Raw genomic sequence first — 27,212 nt, forward strand, 5'->3', positions numbered from 1 at the left:
AGGCTTTGTAGTGAAGGGACAGGAGTGAGGACCTGTTCCCATGAGCTACAGTCTGAGGAAAGGGCTAAAAAGCCTTCACTAGACCCCTGTACAGCTGTATAATGAGGCCCAGGCTTTATATTGAAGGGACTGGAGTGAGGGCCTGTTCCCAGGAGCTACAGACTGAGGAAAGGGCTAAAAAGCCTTCACTATACCCCTGTACAGCTGTATAATGAGGTCCAGGCTTTATATTGAAGGGACTGGAGTGAGGGCCTGTTCCCAGGAGCTACAGACTGAGGAAAGGGCTAAAAAGCCTTCACTAGACCCCTGTACAGCTGTATAATGAGGTCCAGGCTTTATAGTGAAGGTACTCGAGTGAGGGCCTGATCCCATGAGCTACAGTCTGAGGAAAGGGCTAAAAAGCCTTCACTAGACCCCTGTACAGCTGTATAATGAGGCCCAGGCTTTATAGTGAAGGGACAGGAGTGAGGGCTTGTTCCCAGGAGCTACAGTCTGAGGAAAGAGCTAAAAGCCTTCACTAGACCCCTGTACAGCTGTATAATGAGGCCCAGGCTTTATAGTGAAGAGACAGGAGTGAGGGCCTGTTCCCATGAGCTACAGTCTGAGGAAAGGGCTAAAAAGCCTTCACTAGACCCCTGTACAGCTGTATAATGAGGCCCAGGCTTTATAGTGAAGGGACAGGAGTGAGGGCCTGTTCCCATGAGCTACAGTCTGAGGAAAGGGCTAAAAAGCCTTCACTAGACCCCTGTACAGCTGTATAATGAGGCCCAGGCTTTATAGTGAAGGGACAGGAGTGAGGGCCTGATCCCAGGAGCTACAGTCTGAGGAAAGGGCTAAAAAGCCTTCACCAGACCCCTGTACAGCTGTATAATGAGGCCCAGGATTTATAGTGAAGGGACAGGAGTGAGGGTCTGTGCCCAGGAGCTACAGTCTGAGGAAAGGGCTAAAAAGCCTTCACTAGACCCCTGTATAGCTGTATAATGAGGCCCAGGCTTTATAGTGAAGGGACAGGAGTGAGGGCCTGTTCCCATGAGCTACAGTCTGAGGAAAGGGCTAAAAAGCCTTCACTAGACCTCTGTACAGCAGTATAATGAGGCCCAGGCTTTATAGTGAAGGGACAGGAGGGAGAAAAGTGGGGAAAGGAGCCAGAAGAGCCGGACTGCCCATCACTAACCTGCAGAGCTGCACTCCACATATATGGCTGCTCTGTGCACAGGACCTGTGATGAGGTCACAGGAGGGGAGGAGTCAGGGGTCACATGATCTCCGGAGTGCAGACCTCCATGGAGGCTTCTCCTCAGTCAGTGACATTCCCGCCATTATTTGCCCCCCACTACTGGCACAATTACCCCGCGCCGCCTTCTCTACACAGTGTTATGTGTGGAATGTAACGTGTGATTTCTCTGGAGGGAAATAGACCCCACACAGGAGGGAATTCTCACCAGTTACCGGCCGTCTACTATATGGCGGCATATGATTGTGCTATCGACTCCACACCAGGAGCTAAAATGCCCAAATCTCGGTTATTTCCTCCCTTCCAGAGTCCGGCTGAGGCTCATATATGGCCATGCTCCTCTCCAGTCACCGTGGGGGGTTTGGTAGAAGGATGGAGGGTTGGGCCTGTGAGTCACGGTTCACCTTCCCTATCCTTTACCCCTTATACCTGACCTGTTTATCCAATTATCTGGAGCTAAATGGTTTTACAAACTTACCGTGAGAGGGGAATATAACCTTATAAGTGTACGTCAGGGGGACGAATGGAAGACCGCATTCAATACACCTGAGGGGCAGATATAAAATCTGATGCTGCCATTCGAGGTAACCAATGCTCTGGCAGTCTGTGAAAATGTCATTAATTATATTTTTTCTCACTGATTGGTAGATTTGTGGTAATTTTCCTGGATGATATAGTGAGTTACTCCCGTCCTCTGGAGGAGCATGCTGAGCATGTCAGACAGGTTCTCCAGGTTCTACGTGACATCTGTTTATTTGATAACATGGAGAAATGTCAATTTGTGGTCCAGCAGGTCCAGTTCTCAGGACATTTGGCTTCTGCATTGGGGGTTCAGATGGACCCCGTTACGGTCCCAGCAGTCCCTTCATTGGTTTGGACTATAAGCCGCACCAGACTATAAGACGCACCCCAAATTTTCAGAAGGAAAATAGGGCAAAAGTTAATGTGTGAAATGGGGGTCTGTCTCACAGTCCGAATTCAGTAAACCCGGGGGGGGGATCGGCAGCGCTGGTGGAGCCGGGTCACAGGAGGTGTTCGGGGATCCGGCGATGATCTCACTTACCCCAGGTTGGTGCAGCAGGAGCCTCTGTAACATCTGTAATCTCACTGAGGCCATTTGGAGTAATGGGGTTTAGTTTATAAATCCAGAAGATTTCTTTCCGATGTAGTTGTCCAATGCAAATCTGAACCTGTGGGGGAATCTCCTCTGTGGGGAATATTCTCAGTTGTGGGGAATCTTTCTTGTGTTTGATGGTGCAGTGACGTGAAAGCCCATGTTGGAGAAAACCCTATGGAGTATTGGAACGGTGTGAGTTCAGCCTTTTGTGGAGGGGTTGGGTCGCGCTTCCCACATATAATTTCTGGTATGAGCATATAATCACGTGTGAAACATAACTGGGGGAACATGACATGGGACTTTTGATCAGGAAATTTCACCGGTAGAAATAAGGGTGAATTCAGAGAGACCATGGCAGATCGATCCACAACAGAGGCAAGTTTTCAGATTGCATGTAATGATTTTATTCGGGAGACAGGCGATTTTTAGCAAATCTTCCTTCTCTTTTATGTTTCTTGGTGCTAGGACATTTTTCAATGATGGAAGTCTTCAAAATGTCAAAAAGGGATTGCTGGGTAATGTTTTTCCCACTCCAGCTGTCTGACATGCTCATGATGCTCCTGCAGAGGACGTGAGTAACTCAATATATCATCCAGGTAAACTACCGCAAATCTACCCATCGGTGAGAAAAAAAAAATGAAATTTTCAAAGACTGCCGGAGCATTGTTTAATCTGAATGGCATCACCAAATTTTCAATATGCCCCTCCGGTGTATTGAATGCGGCCTTCCATCCATCACCATTGTGTATACATATAAGAGTAATCATAAGGAATTGAAAGAATTGTCACCCAGATCCTTCTTGCAAGTTTATTCCATGGTGAAACGTGACATCAGACCATATTAGAGTGCGGCGTGCAGGTAGCAGGGAGCTATACAGAGGAGAGAGCCTGATGGACTACGGCCGTTTCGCACTTGCCTAGCACTTCTACCAGTCCATACTTGTCAGGGGGTTACACCACTTCCTTTAACAAGGGTTAGGGAATGGTTAACTGAGAAGTGTAAAACATTTACAGTGAGTACAGTGAGATGATTAATATAAAAAATTAAAAGAAATATAACATAGATCACAGCCACACAGACATATTCAATGTATCATTGAGGCCAAGGGGAACTTGTGCATCGCAATCCACAATCCATGCTGCTTCTCTTGTTAGTAGTAATCTATTCTGGTCACCGCCTTGTACGGGATAATCAGCGGGCTCAATTCCTGCAGATCTCAGCACATTGGGGTCCGCATTATGGACCTCTCTTATATCATTAATGTCACAGATCCTTTCCCTGTGTAACTGAATGGAAATGTTCTCTGAGCCTGATGTGCCGCGGTCTAATAGTCTGGGCAATATAAGAATCGTCCTGGGCAGTATATGACATAAAGCGCTTGCTCTGTGCGGCCTGTGATTAGTTTATCTACCGTCATCGCCCCGATCCTCAGATTTCTCCTGTAAGATGGAGATGACAGAAGGAGCGATCCCCACAATGGAAATGGCCTCTTGGACGTCTTCCATGTAACCAGGTGACTTTATTGTTCTTCTCCTGGAATCTTTCCTGTAGCGATAAGTCATCTAAGTCACCGCTTCTTCTAGAAGAAATCGAGGGTTGTTCTTTGCTGCTACGGCTAAATCTTCATCTCCTCACAAATGCCAATTCCTGTTTATCGCTGATTTTATTACATTCATATTGGGATTAGGTGTAAAAGTAACAATAAACCTTTTATTATCTCGTCCTTTTTTCTGCTCTTCCTCCTGGGTCTTGTAACTAGACCCACATGGGTTCCTCCATCGCTCTAGCACAGTGTAATAATGTTGGCGGATAACCTCTGTGTAATAAGTCGTCTGTCAGGTCATTCGCTTGTTGTAGGAAACCTTCTTCTCTACTATTCATTGTTCTCAGCCTCAGATACCGGCTGTATGGTCGGCCTCTGTTAGTATGTTCCAGGTGCGCATTATTAGAATGGAGGGACATATTAGTGGCTGCAGGTTTTTATAGGTGCTGGTTATTATTCTACCATCCACTATTTTATTATTCACATCTGAGAAATCTAAGTTATTCTGTCCAAATTGTGAATAAATCTTATATTAACCTTATTCTCCTCGTTCAGATATTTAATGAAATCATTAACCCCTTTCTGTACCAGCCCACACCAGAAACACATCATCCACGTACCGGTGGTCCGCACGGAGGTGTCAGGTGGGGGTTTACACTATAAATATATTTATTTTCAAAGTCTGGCAAGAACAAATTAGTGAAACTTCAGCATCTGGCGCCCCCATCGCTGTCCCCGTCATCTGGGTGGACCAGCTGCCCCCAAAAGAGAAGGCTTTATGGGACAATATAACATTCAGGCTTTCCAGGATGAATCCAATATAGTCATCTGTTTCAGCAGTTTTTTCCATAGATTTTTTATTGCTTCCAGTCCTGCGATTTGTGGAATTCGTGCGTACAAGCTCCCGACGTCGATCAAAGCCAATTTATAACCCTCCTGCCAATCTATATCGGACACAATTCTCTATAAATCTCCGGTGTCCTTGATGTGAGCAGGTGCTATTCTCAGTAATGGTCTCACACACCGGTCTATAAATGTAGATAAAGATTCTGTTACTGATCCGACCCCACACACTATCGGGCGACCTGGTGGGGGCGCTGCGTCTTTGTGGACTTTAGGAATATAACACCAATGCGGCTTGTGTGGAAATTCAGGGAAGAGTTTCTCTGGTATTTCTTAGACAATCGTCCCTTCTCTATCTGAAATCTCAGAGAAGATCTTAGTTGTTCCTTCTCGTTATTTGTGGGATCAGCGCTTGTTTTTCTCTGTGCTTCTCTCTGATCGCTGTCTTTCTGCTCCTTACTATATTCTCCATTGCTACTAACACTACATTATTGCCTTTATCGGCTTCTCTAATAACAGGATCTTGTGAGAATGATAAAAAATGTGAGAATTGCCAAAATTACGTATTTATAGATGGCACAATTCCACAAAAAATGCTGTAACGAGCGATCACAATTGTACTAATAAAAACGTTATCTCGTCCTGCAGAAAATAATCCATCATACAGCTCCACCGGAGGAAAATAACAATGTTACGGGTCTCGGGAAATGGAGAAACTGCTCCAAAAATGTTTCTTTGCAAACCTCAGATTTTTTTTCTCCACTAAAAGAATAATAAAAACTGGACATGTTCGGTGTTGCCGTAATCATAGTGATGAGGAGAATCATATTACATGGTCAATTATACCACAAAATGTACAAAAACAATTCACAAAAAACAATGTCAGAATTGTTTTTTTCACAATTTCACCGCACTTGGAATTTTTTCCTTGTTTTTGAGTACTGTGAGGTAGCGCTGTCATCTAGTAGGGGATCACTCGCTTGGCAGCGAACAAAACACATCCGGCACCAGGTTTTCCATAAAAACATAGCAGTCCATGCGGTTTATTCACCCTCATAAACCACAGCAGAAATGTACAACAGCTTCATATCACCAGCATAGCGTCCATTAAACAGGCTATTCAGCCCCAGTGTTATCTCACCCGTCAGGGTTCCTTATGCGGCTTATCAGGACATTTTATGTTAGTTCCCTCCAGGGAGCTCTCAGACACACATTGCCCTGGCACACGCCCAGCCGCTCCACAGGCTGTTAGTGAGGAGATCCTTCTCCTCACGGGACCTTCCAAACTGGACCAACCTGGTCCCAGCATTCACACCTTGTGACCTATCCTGGCTACGTTATATGGTCCGTAGCCACGCCCACTGGGTCACATGGCTATGACCTCATCACAGGTCCTTCACCTACTCACATAGCCTTTTACTATAGGTGTTATCAGACACATCCCTGGGTAGGTTTGTGGGCAGCTAGAACCCGCCCATCTCTCCAGCTGCCTGAAGGCTTCTCCCTAACACATAGGCATGAAAGATCAGCTCTGCTGATCAGCACATAACCAAGCCTTCATCTCAAAGCCACCCACTTTGAGACACACCACGGCCACTCCGTATTCTGCCACTCATCCTCTCTCTTGCGACATCCACACAGCGCCCCCTATGTGGTAAAATTAAGGGAGTCATTGAAAAGTACAACTCGTTCCGCAAACATCAAGCCCTCATATGTTTATGTGGACAGAGAGATAAAGAGTTATGGCTCTGGGAAGAAGGGAAGAAAAAATAGAAACAAAAAAATGAAAATGGGCCGCAGCATGAAGGGGTTAATTGCGTCTTTCTGCCACTTACAGGGAAAGTTAGAAATTAGTTGTCAGTTCCGCGTTATGTTCATGGCTTCTGATTTAGAGGAGTTGACTATAAAATTCCTTCCATGGCCGAATTCCTTTATTACATAGGGAAATGAGATCATTGGGGTGAAACATAGAGCCACAAGTCACCTGTGTATAGAGCGAGTGTATAGAGCTGTGAGCCTATAGTGACCCACTAATATCGGGATTTATACATAATGCCACCACTAACTGCTCCATCACCGGTGTGTATAGGAGAAGTGATGAGGGACGCCCTCGCCTCGTCCCATTATTAATAGATGATGTGTCAGATAGAAGGCCTTCTCCCCTAATTATCAGTTTAGGGTCAGTGTATAAGGAGAGAATGATAGATAACAAGAAGAGGCCCAACCCGATATGTCGTAGGGTGATCTTCAAGAAAGTCCGGGCACTATGTCCAACGCTTCTTCAGTGTCGGCAGAAACAAGGCACATTGGGATCCCGGGGTTTCCGCATGTGACATTAATAACAATGTTTTCTCACGAGCTTCTCTGTCCTTAATAAAGCCAACCTGATGGTCGGTAACAATTGAGGGCAGGTAGTGGGAGAGTCGGGCTGTAATCACTGTAGAGAATATTTTCACATCAACAGTAATTAGTGATATTGTATGAAAATTAGGGCCGACATTTGGTTCTTCTCCAGGCTTTCAGAAACAATGTTATGTCAGCCTCAAGTAATTAAGGGGCGAAGAGGGAGTCTTCTGAGATATTACTGAACACTTCTCCTAAAATGGTAATAACTGGGGTGCAAACCTCTTATAAAATCTATTATTGCCCCCATCCGGCCCAGGGCTCTTCCCGATAGGGAATGATGTAATGGCCTCTCCGATCTCTTCCTCAGTGACAGCTTTGTCTAGTTCCTCCTGCTCAGGGGTCTGTAAGGAAGGAAGAGCAGCATCCATAATATATTTGTCAGTTTTTCTTTCCAGAATATTAGGTGGCATGTCGTGGTATTGTCCATGGATATTATATAGCGAGCTATAACAGCAACAACATGCCTCAGCTGTGTCAGAGGGGTTATGCATTTCTGGCCCGGGTGCCCCTTTTATTTTGGGTACATATGTCCCTTGCATGCATGGATATAACCTCCTTGCCAATGAGCGACCACATTTATCTGTGAATTCGTACGAGCACCTTCTCATGTGATCTTGGTATTTTCTGTACGTTTCATCTATTAACAACTTTATCGCCTTTCTTTTTTTAATCAGATAATTTTTATTGAACAAAACAAAGAATTACTAACATTTTGTTTTTCTTGTACAAACATTGTGAGAAAAACAATAAAAAAATAAAAACCGGTAAACAATACAACAACCAGTTACAATGATATAAATCCCAATTTCGCTCTATAGTAGAGGATGTACAGCAGTGAATAAGGCTGTGCATCCTCTGTAGTCCCGGAGCGTCTCTCCCAAACCCCCCTCCAGCCCCCCTTCTCTCTCTCTTTCTCCCTACAGTCAGGTTAGAAGTTGTGAGTGAGTGGGAAGGGGCCGATTACAGTACAGCAGAGATCTGAGCAGGGCCAGGAAGATGCCTGCAGCCTTGTGTGTCTGTGTCATCTCCTCCTGAGTCCTCATCATGGCTGCTCGTAAAGCACTGTCCTGGGAATGGATCTGTACATGTGAATCCACAGAACCTGGTAAGTATACATGTTTATGTGTATCTGTGTGTGTACATGTGCAGTATATAGCATGTGTCTGTCTATGTGTATATAGTATGTGTGTGCATATATACAGTATATAGTATGATTGTGTATATCTGTGGTGCATGTGAGTTTATAATATATACATGTACATACAGTATATAGTATGTGTATGTATATTATATTTGTATACTGCATGTGTGCACTATATTGTGCAAATGTATAAACTGTATATGTATGTGAGCATACTGTATATACTTTATATAAACTGAATGTTTCTGTGTGTATATACTGTATATATGTTCTTATATACACATTATGTGTGTACTGTATATACAGCATATAGTGTATGTTTCTATATTTATAAAGCATATATAATGTGTGTACATGTATAGTATGTATCTGTGTATGTGTGCTGCATATACAGTTGTGGCCAAAAGTATTGACACCCCTGCAATTCTGTCAGATAATACTCAGTTTCTTCCTGAAAATGATTGCAAACACAAATTCTTTGTTATTATTATCTTCATTTAATTTGTCTTAAATGAAAAAACACAAAAATAATTATCCTAAAGCCAAATTGGATATAATTCCACACCAAACATAAAAAAGAGGGTGGACAAAAGTATTGGCACTGTTTGAAAAATCATGTGTTGCTTCTCTAATTTGTGTAATTAACAGCCCCTGTAACTTACCTGTGGCACCTAACAGGTGTTGGCAATAACTAGATCACACTTGCAGCCAGTTGACATGGATTAAAGTTGACTCAACCTCTGTCCTGTGTCCTTGTGTGTACCACATTGAGCATGGAGAAAAGAAAGAAGACCAAAGAACTGTCTGAGGACCTGAGAAACCAAATTGTGAGGAAGCATGAGAAATCTCAAGGCTACAAGTCCATCTCCATAGACTTGAATGTTCCTGTGTCTCCCGTGCGCAGTGTCATCAAGAAGTTTAAAGCCCATGGCACTGTGGCTAACCTCCCTAGATGTGGATGGAAAAGAAAAATTGACAAGAGATTTCAGCGCAAGATTGTGCGGATGTTGGATAAAGAACCTCGACTAACATCCAAACAAGTTCAAGCTGCCCTGAAGTTCGAGGGTACAACACTGTCAACCCGTACTATCCGTCGGCATCTGAATGAAAAGGGACTGTATGGTAGGAGACCCAGGAAGACCCCATTTCTTACCCCGAGACATAAAAAAGCCAGGCTGGAGTTTGCCAAAACTTACCTGAAAAAGCCTAAAACGTTTTGGAAATATGTTCTCTGGTCAAATGAGACAAAAGTAGAGCTTTTTGGGCAAAGGCATCAACATAGAATTTACAGGAGAAAAAAGAGGCATTCAAAGAAAAAAACACGGTCCCTACAGTCAAGCATGGCGGAGGTTCCCTGATGTTTTGGGGTTGCTTTGCTGCCTCTGGCCCTGGACTGCCTGACCGTGTGCATGGCATTATGACGTCTGAAGACTACTAACAAATTTTGCAGCATAATGTAGGGCCCAATGTGAGAAAGCTGGGTCTCCCTCAGAGTTCATGGGTCTTCCAGCAGGACAATGACCCAAAACACACTTCAAAAAGCACTAGAAAATGGTTTGAGAGAAAGCACTGGAGACTTCTAAGGTGGCCAGCAATGAGTCCAGACCTGAATCCCATAGAACACCTGTGGAGAGATCTAAAAATGGCAGTTTGGAGAAGACACCCTTCTAATATCAGGGACCTGGAGCAGTTTGCCAAAGAAGAATGGTCTAAAATTCCAGCAGAGCATGGTAAGAAACTCATTGATGGTTACCGGAAGCGGTTGGTCGCTGTTATTTTGGCTAAAGGTTGTGCAACCAAGTATTAGGCTGAGGGTAACAATACTTTTGTCTGGCCCATTTTTGGAGTTTTGTGTGAAATGATTAATGTTTTGCTTTTTGCTTCATTCACTTTTGTGTTTTTTCATTTAAGACAAATTAAATGAAGATAATAATACCAAAGAATTTGTGTTTGCAATCATTTTCAGGAAGAAACTGAGTATTATCTGACAAAATAGCAGGGGTGTCAATACTTTTGGCCACAACTGTATAGTTCTGTAATTGTAGTGTCGCCATAATAGGTGTAGTGTCGCTGCAGGTGTACGGTGCTGCGGGGGCTCTGCTGACATTTTGTGAAAGGCCAGAACCCCCGCAGTTTATATATTTATTTTTGCTCATTTATATAGTGCTATTAATTCCACAATACTTTACAGACATTAGTGGCATTGTCCCCAATGAGGCTCACAATCTAAATTCCCTATCTTTAGAGACGGACATGCGGCGCGTCTTTCCAGATCACAACATGTCTATTTATCTTGTGGAGACGCCATATATCTCACTCGTACATGTATTGGACGCAGTGAATCCGCTCGGTTCAGTGATCACATGTGGAGTCACCTGTGTTCAATAGCCGGCAGCGGACGTGTGCTGCGTCCAAAGCGCTGCCAATTCCTGATCGTGTGCACCCGGCCTAAGGAAATAAATCAGTCAATTTCAGAAAAAAATACTAATTCCTTTGACCTCTGCTGGTGTCAGTGCCGTCTGTGGCCCCGGTGGGGATTTACGTGAATCCTATTTTAGGGGGATTTAGGCAGAGCCCCCGGACGCACTGCAGAAGCGCAGTGTGAACAGGGCTTAATATCCTATTGTGTGGAAAAGTGCCGTCTACTATACTATTCCGCACTGTCCCAGTGCAGAAGCCAGACACGGACACTGGGCAGACACGGACACTGGGCAGACACGGACACCGGGCAGACACGGACACCGGGCAGACACGGACACCGGGCAGACATGGACAGCAGCCAGACACGGACCACGGCCAGACACGGACACCGGCCAGACACGGACAGCATCCAGACACGGACACCGGGCAGACACGGACACCGGCCAGACAAGGACAGCAGCCAGACACGGACAGCGGCCAGACACGGACACCGGCCAGACACGGACAGCATCCAGACACGGACACCGGCCAGACATGGACAGCAGCCAGACACGGACACCGGCCAGACACGGACACCGGCCAGACACGGACAGCATCCAGACACGGACAGCGGCCAGACACGGACACCGGCCAGACATGGACAGCAGCCAGACACGGACACCGGCCAGACACAGACACTGGGCAGACACGGACACCGGCCAGAAGACACTTTTTTTTATAAATCCGTTGCACATCATCATTCAGCATTTCTGCAGCGTTTTTTTCCCTGTTCAAATGAATGGGACACAAAAATGCAAGTGAAAAGGCTGCAAAAAAGCAGAGTATTTCCTGACAACACTGTAGATCAATCCACAGCAACAATGGTGGGTGTGAACAGACACTACAGGGGATTTCTGAGAATGTAAAAATAATTAGCATGAAATGATAAATTCCCCATGGCTCCAGCACCGATGCTCTGGGGGTCTCTGCTAGTTTCAGCACTTGGCTTCAGTGGTCTTGTGGCTCCGGAGGGAGTCTCTGCCAGTCTCAGCACTAGGCTGCAGGGGTCTTGTGGCTCCGGGGGTCTCCATCAGTCTCAGCACTGGGCTGCAGTGGTCTTGTGGCTCCGGGGATCTCTGCCAGTCTCAGCACTAGGCTGCAGGGGTCTTGTGGCTCCGGGGGTCTCTGCCAGTCTCAGCACTGGGCTGCAGTGGTCTTGTGGGTCCAGGGGTCTCTGCCAATCTCAGCACTGGGCTGAAGGGGTCTTGTGGCTCCGGGGGTCTCTGCCAGTCTCAGCACTGGGCTGCAATGGTCTTGTGGCTCCGGGGGTGTCTCTGCCAGTCTCAGCACTGGGCTGCAATGGTCTTGTGGCTCCGGGGGTCTCTGCCAGTCTCAGCACTGGGCTGCAATGGTCTTGTGGCTCTGGGGGTCTCTGCCAGTCTCAACACTGGGCTGCAGTGGTCTTGTGGCTCTGGGGGTCTCTGCCAGTCTCAGCACTGGGCTGTAGGGGTCTTGTGGCTCTTGGGGTCTCTGCCAGTCTCAGCACTGGGCTGCAGGGGTCTTGTGGCTCCGGGGGTCTCTGCCAGTCTCAGCACTGGGCTGCAGTGGTCTTGTGGCTCCGGAGGTCTCTGCCAGTCTCAGCACTGGGCTGCAGTGGTCTTGTGGGTCTGGAGGTTTCTGCCAGTCTGAGCACTAGACTGCAATGGTCTTATGTCTCCCAGGGGACTCCGTCAGTTTCAGCACTGGGCTGCAATGGTCTTGTGGCTCCGGGGGTCTCTGCCAGTCTCAGCCCTGGGCTGCAGTGGTCTTGTGGCTCCGGGGGTCTCTGCCAGTCTCAGCACTGGGCTGTAGGGGTCTTGTGGCTCCGGGGGTCTCTGCCAGTCTCGGCACTGGGCTGCAGTGGTCTTGTGGCTCCGGGGGTCTCTGCCATTCTGAGCACTAGACTGCAATAGTCTTATGTCTCCCGGGGGTCTCCGTCAGTCTTTGCACTGGGCTCCAGTGGTCTTGTGGCTCCGGGAGTCTCTGCCAGTCTTAGCACTGGGCTGCAGTGGTCTTGTGGCTCCGGGGGGGTCTCTGTCAGTCTCAGCACTGGGCTGCAGAGGTCTTGTGTCTCCGGTGGTCTCTGCCTGTCTTATCACTGGGCTGCAGTGGTCTTGCGGGTCCGGGGGGTCTCTTTCAGTCTTAGCACTAGGCTGCTGGGGTCTTGTGGCTCCTGGGGTCTCTCTCAGTCTCAGCACTGGACTGCAGTGGTCTTGTGGCTCTGGAGGTTTCTGCCAGTCTGAGCACTAGACTGCAATGGTCTTATGTCTCCCGGGGGTCTCCGTCAGTTTTAGCACTGGGCTGCAATGGTCTTGTGGCTCCGGGGGTCTCTGCCAGTCTTAGCACTTGGCTGCAGTGGTCTTGTGGCTCCGGGTGGTCTCTGCCAGTCTTAGCACTGGGCTGCAGTGGTCTTGTGGCTCCGGGGGTCTCTGCCAGTCTCAGCACTGGGCTGCAATGGTCTTGTGGCTCCGGGGGTCTCCGTCAGACTCAGCGCTGGGCTGCAGTGGTCTTGTGGCTCAAGGGGTCTCTGCCAGTCTCAGCACTAGGCTGCAATGGTCTTGTGGCTCTGGGCTTCTCCGCCAGTCTCAGCAGTGGGCTGCAGTGGTCTTGTGGCTCCAAGGGTCTCTGCCAGTCTTAGTACTGGTCTGCAGTGGTCTTTTGGCTCCAAGGGTCTCTGCCAGTCTCAGCACTGGGCTGCAGTGGTCTTGTGGCTTGGTGGGTCTCCGTCAGTCTCAGCACTGCGCTGCAGAGGTCTTGTGTCTCCAGGAGTCTCTGCCAGTCTTAGCACTGGGCTGCAGTGGTCTTGTGGCTCTGGGCTTCTCCGCCAGTCTCAGCGCTGGGCTGCAGTGGTCTTGTGGCTCCAGGGGTCTCCGCCAGACTCAGGGCTGGGCTGCAGTGGTCTTGTGGCTCAAGGGGTCTCCATCAGTCTCAGCACTGGCCTGCAGTGGTCTTTTGGCTCCAAGGGTCTCTGCCAAGTCTCAGCACTGGGCTACAGTGGTCTTGTGGCTTGGTGGGTCTCCGTCAGTCTCAGCACTGCGCTGCAGAGGTCTTGTGTCTCCAGGAATCTCTGCCAGTCTTAGCACTAGGCTGCAGTGGTCTTGTGGCTCTGGGCTTCTCCGCCAGTCTCAGCGCTGGGCTGCAGTGGTCTTGTGGCTCCAGGGGTCTCCGTCAGTCTCAGCACTGGGCTGTAGGGGTGTTGTGGCTCCGGGGTCTCCATCAGCCTCAGCACTGGTCTGCAGGGGTCTTGTGGCTTCACCTTATATTATAGCAGCAAAGTGACTAATAGCCATCAGGGACCCCGAACCATCGGCCACAGAGCCAGAGGGGATTTAGCAGAGTAGTTTGGGGAACATGTAGGACTTGTTTTTAATCTGCTGTTTATGAGGTAGGATGTAGAAAAAGACGGCAATTCTGCTAATGTTTTCTATTATGTGACTGTACGGCCCCTTCACAAGACTTGTCATGTTTTTCACAGATGCCACGTGTCCCCTATTTGACCTATGGTGCTGCTCTTATGTCCATGTTTTACCAGCAGCACAGATGACAAAGGGCCAATACAAGTCTATGGGTCCGTGTAAACGTGCCGTCCGTGTGCTGTAGATGTGCCATCCGTGTGCTGTACATGTGCCGTCCGTGTGCTGTACATGAGCCGTCTGTGTGCTGTGCATGTGCCGTCCGTGTCTAACATGGAAAGTCTATGAGAAGCTTTGTAATTCCATTTCCATTATCCATACGGATGACCAAGATCAGAGTCTCATTATCCCAAGTAGAGAAGCTCCAGGGACAAAGACGCCGTCTGGTCCTAACACGCTGGGGGCCCGGAGTATCCAGCCACGGGGCCCGGATTCTCTCATTTGTGGCCCCAGCATTTCTTGTAGAATAAATCCCTTTCTCACACAGTCCTGTAGTAATGACTTTGTTCTCACGTTTTGTAGGAGGGTTCGTCTGACTCCATCTTATGTTATCAGTATAAGTGCGAGAGATGAGAGACCGACGACTGCAGTTTTACCATGTGTCCAGCATCAGTTCTACAGTGTGAGAGATGCGGGGTCTGTGACTGAAGCTGGGGGTATACGGGTGTACATAGCATACATAGGGGTCTGCGACCAAAGCTGGGGGAATACAGGGGTACACAGCATACACAGAGTAGTCTGCAGCCGATGCTGGGAGTATACGGGTGTATACAGAGTACATAGAGGAGTCTATGACCGAAGCTGGGGGTATACAGGTGTATAAAGCATACACAGAGGAGTGTGCAACCAAAGCTGGGAGTATACAGGTATATACAGTGAACACAGAGGAGTCTGCAACCGAAGCTGGAAGTATACGGGTGTATACAGTGTACACAGAGGGGTCTGCGCCTGAAGCTGAGGGATCATAGGTGTATACAGTGTACACGGAGGGGTCTGTGACTGAAGATGGTGGTATACAGAGTACACACACGGCTCTGCTCCGTACACCTCGTACACACACGGCTCCACTCCGTACACCTCGTACACATGCGGCTCCGCTCCGTACATCTTGTGCACACATGGCTCCACTCCGTACACACACGGCTCCACTCCGTACACCTCGTACATACACGGCTCAGCTCCGTACACCACGTACACACACGGCTCAGCTCTGTACACCTCGCACACACATGGCTCAGCTCCGTTGACCTCGTACACACGCAGCTCCGCTCCGTACACCTCGTGCACACGCGGCTCCGCTCCATACACTTTGTGCACCCACGGCTCCGCTCCGTACACCTCGTATACACATGGCTCTGCTCTGTACACCTTGTACACACGCAGCTCCACTCCGTACACCTCGAACACACATGGCTCCGCTCCGTACACCCCGTACACATGCGGCTCCGCTCCGTACACCTCGTACACACACAGCTCTGCTCCGTACACCTCGTACACACAGGGCTCCGCTACGAACAACTCGTACACACGCGGCTCCGCTCCGTAAACCTCGTACACACACGGCTCCGCTCCGTACACCTCGTACACACAGCTCTGCTCCGTACACCTCGTACACACACAGCTCCGCTCCGTACACCTCATACACACACGGCTCAGCTCCATACACCTCATACAGACATTGCTCTGCTCCGTACACCTCGTACACACAGGGCTCTGCTCCGTACACCTCGTACACAGACGGCTCCGCTCCGTACACCTCGTACACACAGGGCTCTGCTCCGTACACGTCGTACACACACGGCTCCGCTCCGTACACCTCGTACACATAGGGCTCTGCTCCGTACACCTCGTACAGAGGCGGCTCCGCTCCGTACACCTCGTACACACATGACTCCGCTCCGTACACCTCATACACACAGGGCTCCACTACGTACACCTCGTACACACGCGGCTCCGCTCCGTACACCTCGAACACACGCGGTTCTGCTCCGTACACCTTGTACACACACGGCTCCACTCCGTACACCTCGTACACACACGGCTCCGCTCCGTACACCTCGTACACACGCGGCTCTGCTCTGTACACCTCATACACACATGGCTCTGCTCCGTACACCTCGTACACACACGGCTCTGCTCTGTACACCTCATACACACATGGCTCCGCTCCGTACACCCTGTACACACACGGCTCCGCTCTGTACACCTCGTACACACACGGCTCCGCTCCGTACACCCCGTACACACACGGCTCCGCTCCGTACACCTCGTACACACGGCGCCGCTCTGTACACCTCGTACACACACGGCTCCGCTCCGTACACCTCATACACACACGGCTCCGCTCCGTACACCTCGTACACACACGGCTCCGCTCCGTACACCCTGTACTCACACGGCTCCGCTCCGTACACCTCGTACACACACGGCTCCGCTCCGTACACCTCGTACACACAGGGCTCCGCTCCGTACAACTCGTACACACGCGGCTCCGCTCCGTACACCTCGTACACACGGCTCCGCTCCGTACACCTCGTACACACACGGCTCCGCTCCGTACACCTCGTACACGCGACTCCGCTCCGTACACCTCGTACACACACAGCTCCGCTCCGTACACCTTGTACACACACGGCTCCGCTCCGTACACCTCGTACACGCGACTCCGCTCCGTACACCTCGTACACACACAGCTCCGCTCCGTACACCTTGTACACACACGTCTCCGCTCCGTACACCTCGTGCACACACGCCTCCGCTCCGTACACCTCGTGCACACACGCCTCCGCTCCGTACACCTCATACAGACAGGGCTCTGCTCTGTACACCTCGTACACACAGGGCTCCGCTCCGTACACCTCGTACACACACGGCTCCACTCCGTACACCTCGCACACACCCAGCTCCGCTCCGTACACCTCGTACACACACGGCTCCGCTCCGTACACCTCGTACACACGGCTCCGCTCCGTACACCTCGTACACACACAGCTCCGCTCCGTACACCTCGTACACACACAGCTCCGCTCCGTACACCTTGTACACACACAGCTCCGCTCCGTACACCTCGTACACACACGGCTCCGCTCCGTACACCTCGTACACACACGGCTCCGCTCCGTACACCTCATACAAACAGGGCTCTGCTCCGTACACCTCGTACACACACGGCTCCGCTCCGTACACCTCGTACACACACGGCTCCGCTCCGTACACCTCGTACACACACGGCTCCGCTCCGTACACCTCGTACACACACGGCTCCGCTCCGTACACCTCGTACACACACAGCTCCGCTCCGTACACCTCGTACACACACGGCTCCACTCCGTACACCTCGTACACACACGGCTCCGCTCCGTACACCTTGTACACACACGGTTCTGCTACATCCCCCCTGTAAACCCCTCCTGACCCCACACAGAAACTTCCCCCTCATCCAGCACCATGACAACCAGCACAGCAGAGTCCTGCACACACCGAGGCCCCTGATCATGTGACCCCTGACTCCTCCCCTCCTGTGACCTCATCACAGGTCCTGTGTGCACAGAGCAGCTGTAGAAATCTCCGGCCTCGGGCGTCTCACCAGACTTCGCTCTTTTCTTGCAGGGGCCGCAGTGGATTTCATCCTGGATCCATAGAGCTGAATAGAGGAGCGATGTTCTTTCACTCTGATGGGAATTGATGGTGACATTTGTCCAACGTCCACGTTGCCGAGTAAATCCCCCCAGGACTGCAGCCGGTAAAGACCCCGATATCCACAGGTGTCCCCTCTAATTGGGGGAAAGGGATAGAAAAGCCTCTTATCCCGAGGGGAAACCCTGTACATGGAGACATCGGCCTCAGATCTCTCCTGTCCTGTTCTTCCAGAAAAGCCTCAAACTTCTGTGTGTGACTCAGAGCTGAGATCTAACGTGAGAGAAGATTCCAGTGCGGGGAAGACGGGAAACCTTCATATAGACGGCCGGTGGGGATGGAGGCAGTGACCGACTCTGGCCACATCTGTCTCTAGAGCCGCAGTAGAAGGTGAAGATGTCGTCCTCATCATGAAGGAGTTATTTCTCATGTCGCGTGTAATGAATATCTCCTGCAGTATTACTAATGCCGATTCCAGTGTCGGTAATGAGACGAGAATTAGCGTTATGGAAGATGAGTCTATGAGGAACGTGTTCAGCTGCCGACTCCGAGGAGGAAACTGCTTGTTGTCTGTGGCCTAAATATATAGGTTTTATTAGTAGATGTCAGGGGAGAAAACTAAACCCTGTAAGATAATAAATCTCCTCATATGTTTCCCTTATTATCTCCAGTAATTGTATTATTACACAGGATTCTTATGATGTTACATCGGATCATCTTCTCATTCAGGTCTCTACAATATCGGATCCTCTCAGTGAAGATCTTCTACAGAAGAGAATTTTCCTGATTTACCCATCAAGGATGGATATGGACAGAGACAAGATGGCGGAGAGGATGTTACACCTCACCCTAGAGATCCTCTTCCGTCTCACTGGAGAGGTGAGAGATTCTGATGACGTCACATTACATCATTCTTATCTATGGGAATAACAGATGGACAGAACTGGAGAGGTGAGGACTCTGGGAATGTCTGTAGTGAGATTTATTAATGTGTCTCTCCATAACCAGGATTACACAGTGGTGAAGAAGACCTCTAGTGATCGCTGTCAGGACCCTGTGTCTGAGGGATGGGGAAGATCCCTGAGCCCAATCACGGGGCCTCCACCTCACCCCCTGATCCATGAGGACATCAATGACCAGAAGATCCTAGAACTCACCTACAAGATGACTGAGCTGCTGACTGGAGAGGTGACACTGCTGGGAATGCTGGGACATTATACAGTAACACTATGAAGGGATCGGGGGGATGACGGTATCATTGTATGTGTCAGGTTCCTATAAGGTGTCAGGATGTCGCTGTCTATTTCTCCATGGAGGAGTGGGAGTATTTAGAAGGACACAGAGATCTGTACAAGGACGTCATAATGGAGGTTCCCCAGCCCCTCACATCTCCAGGTAATAGACAGGACTAAATACACACGGCCTATAATTATCTGTATGTAGAGAATGAATTCAGTCCCTGTATGTGTTTCCTCCAGCTCTATCCAGTAAGAGGACAACACCAGAGAGATGTCCCCGTCCTCTTCTTCCACAGGACTGTAACCAAGAAGATCCCAGTGCTCCTCAGGATCATCAGGTAGATGGAGATAAGGTGTCAGGAGATCTCCCCTATGATGTGTAGACGGCTGTGAAGGTCTTGTGCTCAGTCTTGTTTTATCCACCAGTATTATATGTTTTATACTTGTGTAATGAGAACGGTGGAGATGGCAGGATTAGAGCTGATCATAGATGGGACTTCTCCATCTGTCGGTGACTTTTACAATATTTGTTTCAGGGTGAAGATCTGACCCATATTAATACTACAGAGACATATGTGAGGGATGATGAGTGGTGTAAAGAGGAGATTCCCACATATGACTACCCAGGTAAGTAGTAACCACTGAATGCAGAGAAGTCACAGATTCCTCTCAGTCACCGGCTGTGGCTGCTTTATCGGTGGTGTAGTCCGGCCTTATTACCATGATCACCAATTTGCCTCTAGACCACAACATTCTCCTCCACGCAAAACTGTTCTAATGACATTGGGCATTGAAAGCCCTTTTCTATAGACCTTACAACCTGGAGGATCCTCCTACCCCCTGGGATTAGTGTGAGGGTGATTCCTTAGTGCGAGATCTATATGATTGCTTGTACCTGACCCAATATAGGCCGAGTGCACGCTTACAGAGTTAGATGTCTACTCTTTTCTCAGCAAAGGCTTGCATACAACTGAAGTTTATTCTCAAGACAGAGAGTCAGGAAATGGGTGTCACACAATCTCCTGAGTAGCCAGTGTCAGTCTATGATAGGTCCATTTCAGCTTCACTTCCATATATGGTATCCAGTATCTCAGCTTCTGCATTCCAAGGATTCCTTCCAGGGTGTTGTCTGAAGACACAGACGCCATCTTGGTACACCATATCTGAACTGACTAATATAACGTTTAATAATTGATTTCATTAGCCATTCTCTCCTTCACATTAGGAGACGCTGACCGTTACCTGCCCAGATCTGTAACTATAAAGCCAAATGACAGCGTACGTAGAATGTGCTGACAAGATAGAAAATCACTTGAAGAAAAATCTTATGCTGGGCCTGTAAGAGAAAGCGGAGGGTAATGATGCTGTTGGCTTCCTAGATCCCTGAGATCTTATCGGATGAATCTTCTCTCCCTTCTGTGCTGCTGAATGTCTCATGGTTCCTACAAGACCAGGTCCAGTCTTTCTGGCCAAACTTCCCTTTTATGATCGACAACAGTAAATGTGCAGTGAGGCCAAGTGTGAATTTCTGTAGAGTAACAGCAGAGTTTCCCTTTATCCTGACTTTTCAATTTGTATAAAATCTACCGTATTTTTCGGACTATGTGACGCACTGTTTTCCTTCAAAAATGTGGAGTAAAATGGGGGGTGCGTCTTATAGTCCGGATGTACCGGCTCTGGCTGTGGTGGGTAGGTGGGGGAACGGCATCAGCGGAGCAGCGGGTCACAGGAGGCTGGAGCCGGTGGCTGCAGCTAACTCCTGTTGCTGTGGCTAAAGAGAAATGAATACTCACTGCATTACATGCCCATGGGCTTGGAGGGCAATGAATATTCATTTCTCGTTAATAATAGTATCTTGATATGATTAGCCCCTAACCCTGGTACTGGTATGCATGGCCCCATCCTTATAATTGGCCCGCACCCCCATCCCCATCCTGGTATGCATGACCCCATCAGAAAACATTAAAAAACAAACCATTACACTTACCTACCCCGCGCTCCCTCGCAGCGTCCTGCTCCGATGCAGCAACTGCTATATGCTTGTAAGCAGCACATGGCAGGGATGTCACGCGCTGCTCACAAGCAGAGAACAGCTGCCAGGACTGTGCACGCAAAGGGCAGTGAGTATTCATTGCTCTTCAGTAGCACACAGTGTCAGCCACCGGCTTCCTGCTGCTACCGGCGGTCACGTGTGCTGCTACTTAAGATAAATGAATATTCATGAATTCTCACTGTTCTCAGCACTGCTTACAAGTATATAGCAGTTGCTGGCACCGGAGCAGGACACTGCAAGGAAGCGCCGGGTAGGTAAGTGTAATGGTTTGTTTTTTTTAATGTTTTGTGATGGGGCACTGCATACCAGGACGAGAATGGCCCATACATACCAGGATAAGGATGGGGGTCCGTGCATACGAGGATAGGGATGGGGGACCATGCATATTAGGATGAGGTTGGGACCCTGCATACCAGGATGGGGGTGGGGGCTACTTATAAGGATGGGGCCCTGCATACCAGGATGAGCTGGGGCCCTGCATACCAGGACGAGATGGGGCCCTGCATAACAGGATAGGGATGGAACCATGCATAACAGGATAGGGATGGGACCATGCATACTAGGACGAGATGCGGCTATGCATTCCTGGAAGAGATGGGGGCCCTGCATACCAGGATAGGGATGGGACCATGCATACCAAGATAGGGATGGGACCATGCATACTAGGATGAGATGCGGCTATGCATACCTGCTGTTGGGGAGCTATAGAGGGAGGGCTAAATTAACCCTTCACGGTGGACCAAGTGATTTCCAAATTAATCCACGGGGCATTGCTAGCAACTGGGAATGACCAGACGGAGACATATGCCTCTGTATGGGAGGATCAAGGCAGATCACTAACCCCGTTTATTATGTCACCTTTTTATAGTATTTTGCTTAATTATGCAAAATACTCAGCTACCAATAGCATCGTCGTAATACATTTACTTTATAAGCCAATAGTTTTGCAAGAAAATCGGAATATGTCCCTAGTTACATGATGCAGAGAATAGAACAATAGCACATTCATCAGGGTCTCATATCTCGTGCAAGCTGGAACAGTCTGGTTTTATTACAGCCGTGAACTTTCCCCTAGTTACAAAATTTAACTCGTGAACAACAAAATGGCGTCGCAAACACAAAAATGGAGTCTTTGAGAACAAGATGCCCCATACATCTAAATACTGTACTTCACAATACCAGGCTGAGGATGGGGCCCTGCATACCAGGATAGGGATGAGGGTGATCATTCCTGTCAGGATAAGAATGAGGGGGCATGCATACCAGGATATGGATGAGGCCATGCATACCAGGATAGGGATGAGGGATCCATGTATACCAGGATGGAGATGAGGGATCCATGTATACCAGGATAGGGATGAGGGGGCCATGTTTACCAGGATAGGGGATAAGGGGGCCATTGGTATCAGAATGGGGATGAGGGGACCATATATACCAGGATAGGGGATATTAAGTACAGAATTTACCACATTTTTTGCTTCATTTTTTTTCCTAATTTCTGCTTCTAAAACCTAGGTGCGTCTTATGGTCCAAAAAATATGGTAATTTCAAGGAGGATTGTGATAATCTACAGGACAAACATTCCACCTGTGCCATGATAGATCTCTAAGCTGTGCGTGGCTGATGGCTATAATATACATTTATTCCCGCCTGCAGGAGATGTGTTGGCTCCAGCCCTGGCGTCATGGATTCACCCCATGTCATAAATTCCATTATGCTTTCCATCCTAAGGAATTCAGATTACTCCACAATCTCTCCTGAAATGGGGGCGCTAATACTTTCTCTACTCTTCTGGTCAGGACTCATAGTGGCTCCAATTGTCCACCATAAATGAGTGCAGCTCCAGTTTAGTGTTCTCCCCTCGTATGTACGTTGTTGTTGGGGATGTAACATATTTTTTTATTCTATGTCTTTTTTTAACCTGTTCCTTCTGTATGATAGTTTGATTGTGGTGGGATCGGCCTTCCTGCCTAATGTGAGTCTGTAACTCCCTGATAGTCTTAAAAAAAAAAATCTCTCCATTGCCTCTTCCAAATGCCTAAGATCTAAATTTAAAGGGAACCTGTCAGCCGGATTGTGCACAGTAACCTCCAGACACTGTCAGGTCAGCGCCGTTATACTGATTACAATGATACCTGGTGATGAAATCCGTCTTGTGGTTGTTGTTTAATCTGTATTTGTAGTTTTCAGTTAATGAGAATCTCGTGCTTCGGGGCGGGGCTTTATGTGATGAATATGTAATCATCACATCTGTCCAAAAAATAAGGAAAAAAGCAGCACAAAACGGCCATAGTCCTGTTTCTTGCCTGCACTTATCCTGCCCTCACAAACCTTGTCCATGTATGCTTTTCTGAAATAAAGGACTTAGGTTTTTTATGATACGGTAAACGGAGTGTGCTGCTTTTTTCCTTTTTTTTTTGGATTGTCTTGTGTGCTTCTTCAAGCAAGCACCTTCACTACCGTGCTTTCACCCTGCAAAGTGTTGCTGACTCAGAGTCCACCCACTCCACCAGTAAGTAGACTGTTTCTTAGTGCCTTTCTATTTTTTTCTTTTTGATTTACATATTCATCTGTATTGGCTTTTGACAGGTCGCTAATCCCTCACTGACCTGCCCCCATTATTTCATAATGCATATAATACTGTTGATATTATTGTTGATAATGCCAATTGTGACCTCATTCTCTGGTCCACCAGCAGTGAGTTTTCCTTCCAGACTCCCTCTGGTGGTAACAGGAGGTAGTGAGGCTGATTTAATCAGTAGAGATCTGCCACCTGATAATGAGGATGACGATTGGACCTCAGGAATCTTAGACTGGATTTAAGACAGCCGACGCCCTAGTCTTTGCTGGTGATTGCTTCTGCTTTCCAGGTCTTGGTTTTCAGCTCTGTTCCAGCCTTTTCAAGCTAAGTGTTTTTGCTAATGTTCACACTTGATTTTGTTGGTCTATTCAGTTTTTTGTGTGTTCAGCCAGCCCCGGCTGGGGCTGTGCTGAATTTCTACTCCTATTTATCTGTATTTGCCAACTTGCTTTTTAGTCCCTTATTAGATTGGCCTCTTTTTGCTCTGTCTCAGAATATTTCAGAGTGCTGATATAGTGGGAGAAGTCTAGTGACTTCTGGGTTAATTTTGTTATCTGAAGTGTTGGACATTATTTTTGTAGGGTTTTTGGCAGATTGCAGACAGTGTCTTTCCTTTCCTTTCCTTTCCTTTATAGTTAGTTTGGGCCCCATCGTTTGCTCAGCCTATTTTCCTGCCTGTGTTTGTGTTTTCATCTTGTTTCACCGTCAATACATGTGTGGGGGCTGTCTATTCCTTTGGGGTCTGCTCTGGGGCAGTTAGTTTTCCCCTTTTCTTGCTTTAGGCTTATGTAGTCCTCCGGCGGTGACGAGGCGTCTGGATCATCGAAGGAACGCTCCACTGCTACTGCTAGTTGTGTGGTTAGGATCAGGGATCTTCAATCTGCATAGTTACCAACCTTTCTGGTTTTCTGGGACTTAGCTTTTTGTTGTCCTCCTCGGTGACTCATTCATAACAGAATCACCAGCCATACCTGTTGTGAGTTCATTTTTCCCTTCATCATTGAGGTCTGATGAACTCCTTCCTCTGGTGAAGGAAGGTAGTGAGACTGATTACCAAACACCTGGGCAGCTAGATGATAACTGGGTGGCTGGAATTGAGGACTGGATATAAGGCTGCCGACGCCCTTCTTCCTGGCTGGTGATTTTCCTGCTGGATTCTTGTAGACCAGTCTGATTCCTGCGTCTCAAAGCTAAGTTTTTCTGCTCTGCTTTGTACTCTTCAGTTTTGTTTTTGTTTTGCCTTGTTTTTTGGGAGTTCTGCCATCCCCGGCCGGGGGTGAGCTGAATACCATTTTTGTCTCTGATCTGTTGATCTTTTGCTCTGTCTTCAGAATATACCTGAGTGCTGATATAGTCTTTTGAAGCCTAGCGACTTCAGGGCCAGTTTTTCCTATCAGTCGGTTGGCTCATTTTGATAGGGTTTTTGCGGATGGCAGACAGCAGCTTTCCTATCCTGTCCTATGTAGTTAGCTTGGGCCCCATCGTTTGCTCAACCTATCTTTCTATCTGTGTTAGTGTTTTCATCTTGCTTCACCGTCATTATATGTTGGGGCTGCCTATTGCTTTGGGGTCTGCTCTGGGGCAGTTTAGTTTTTCCCCTTTCTGTCTTTAGGCTATGTAGCTCTCCGGCTGTCATCGAGGTGTCACGGGGGCTTAGTTCAACTAAGGCTGAAATACCCGGGGCCCCTGTGGTGTCCCTTTACTAGGGGAAACCCTGTCTGACCCTCAACCCAGGGTTTTTGCTGAAGGTGCAAATGCCTGAGCCTCCGACCTTTCCTTATCTCCTGCTCAGCCCTGCACTTAACCCTCCACCCTCCACCCAGTGAGAAGTCACCACCAAAGCTCCCACACAAATAATGACAGACAGGGAGAACTTAAACTGCACTGCGCCGCACACACACAGGAATAAACAGTAATGTGAACAGGGCACAACTAAACACAAATATGGGAAGGAGAAAGGATAACGATGGATCATACGACACCAGATATGAATCTCTCTCTCTTGAACACCTCCACTCCAGACCGGAACCACTTGGTATGAAACACAAGCTATAATCGGTGACTCCCATAGGCCAGCATGACTATTTAAAGACCGTGGGCGTGACTAACCATCCAACCTGGTCTCCAGCAGGATTAACCCCCGAGAGCCTGAAGATCAGGCCGGCGCCACTGAGGCTATAGTGGCTGGAGGTGGAACTACCTCTGCCTGCCGGATGCTGTGGTGTGAACAGCGTCCGACATGACAGTACCCCGTCTTCTACGAGGGACCCCAGGGCCCTCAAGACTCATAGGACCCGGCTTGTCCTGATGACGACAGTGAAAAGAACTGACCAGCCGATCCGCATGTATGTCTGAGGCTGGAACCCAAGACCTCTCCTCTGGACCATACCCCCGCCAGTGCACCAAATACTGAAGAGTACGGCGTACTACTCGAGAGTCCACTACCTTGGCGACCTCGAACTCTAACTCGCCATCCACCATGACTGGAGGTGGCATCGGCGTCGTGTCCACCAAGCCTACCACCTTTTTCAATAAAGCCCTGTGAAACACGTTGTGTATCTTGTACACCGCGGGAAGTTCCAACCGATAAGCTACTGGGTTAATGATGGCAGAAATCCTAAAAGGCCCAATAAACCTTGGACCCAGTTTTAAAGAAGGGATTTTGAGTTTTATGTTCTTCGTAGCTAACCACACCCATTCACCCACACACAGGTCCGGACCTGGCACGCGTCTACTGTCAGCCACCCGTTTGTACCTGGCACTCATGCTCAACAAACGCTGTTTCACCCGCCTCCAGACTGATGACAATTGGGCTCCTAGCTGATCCTCCTCCGGGACACCCCCGGAGTCACCCTGACGTAAGGTACAAAACTGAGGATGTTGACCGTACACACAAAAGAATGGAGACTCTCCTGATGACTCTTGGCGGTGATTATTTAATGCGAATTCGGCCAGAGGAAGGAAAGTAGACCACTCCTCCTGGTTGTCGGACACAAAGCATCGTAAATACTGTTCTAGATTTTGGTTCATGCGCTCAGTTTGTCCATTAGACTGTGGATGAAACGCCGATGAATGTGACAACTTGATCCCCAACCTTGAGCAAAAAGCTTTCCAAAACCTCGCCACAAATTGCGTACCCCTATCAGATACTATGTCAGACGGTACTCCGTGGAGTCTGACCACCTCCTTCACAAATACCTGAGCCAACATCTTAGCATTGGGCAAAGAGGACAACGCCACAAAATGCGCCATCTTTGAAAAACGGTCAACCACCACCAGGATGACCGTGTTCCCTGCCGAGGCTGGCAAGTCAGTGATAAAATCCATGGAGATTTCTGTCCATGGCCTATTGGGTACCCCCAGAGGCTGTAGCGTGCCAGCAGGACGGGTTCGGGGTGACTTAGCCCTAGCGCACGTGATGCAAGCTGCCACGTACGAGACCACGTCCTGCCGGATTTTGGGCCACCAGAAACGACGCGATACCAGCTCTAAGGTGCCCTTCACCCCTGGGTGACCAGCCAGTACCGAATCGTGGTGTTCCTTCAACACCTTAGGCCGAAGATGCAGG

At 48.6% G+C, this 27,212-nt stretch overlaps 1 protein-coding gene across 1 annotated transcript in view; it reads left to right on the top strand.

Annotated features, from left to right (window-relative positions):
* Positions 1-27,212, top strand: part of LOC141074017 (uncharacterized) — a 236,598-nt gene that overhangs the window by 143,206 nt on the left and 66,180 nt on the right. Inside the window, 1 exon segment of the mRNA XM_073561532.1 lies at positions 19,547-19,637. Coding sequence (XP_073417633.1) covers positions 19,547-19,637 — 91 coding nt within the window.

This window comes from Dendrobates tinctorius, unplaced genomic scaffold (assembly GCF_039654945.1).
Source record: "Dendrobates tinctorius isolate UK_male_01 unplaced genomic scaffold, ASM3965494v1 ptg000322l, whole genome shotgun sequence".
Lineage (NCBI taxonomy): Eukaryota > Metazoa > Chordata > Amphibia > Anura > Dendrobatidae > Dendrobates > Dendrobates tinctorius.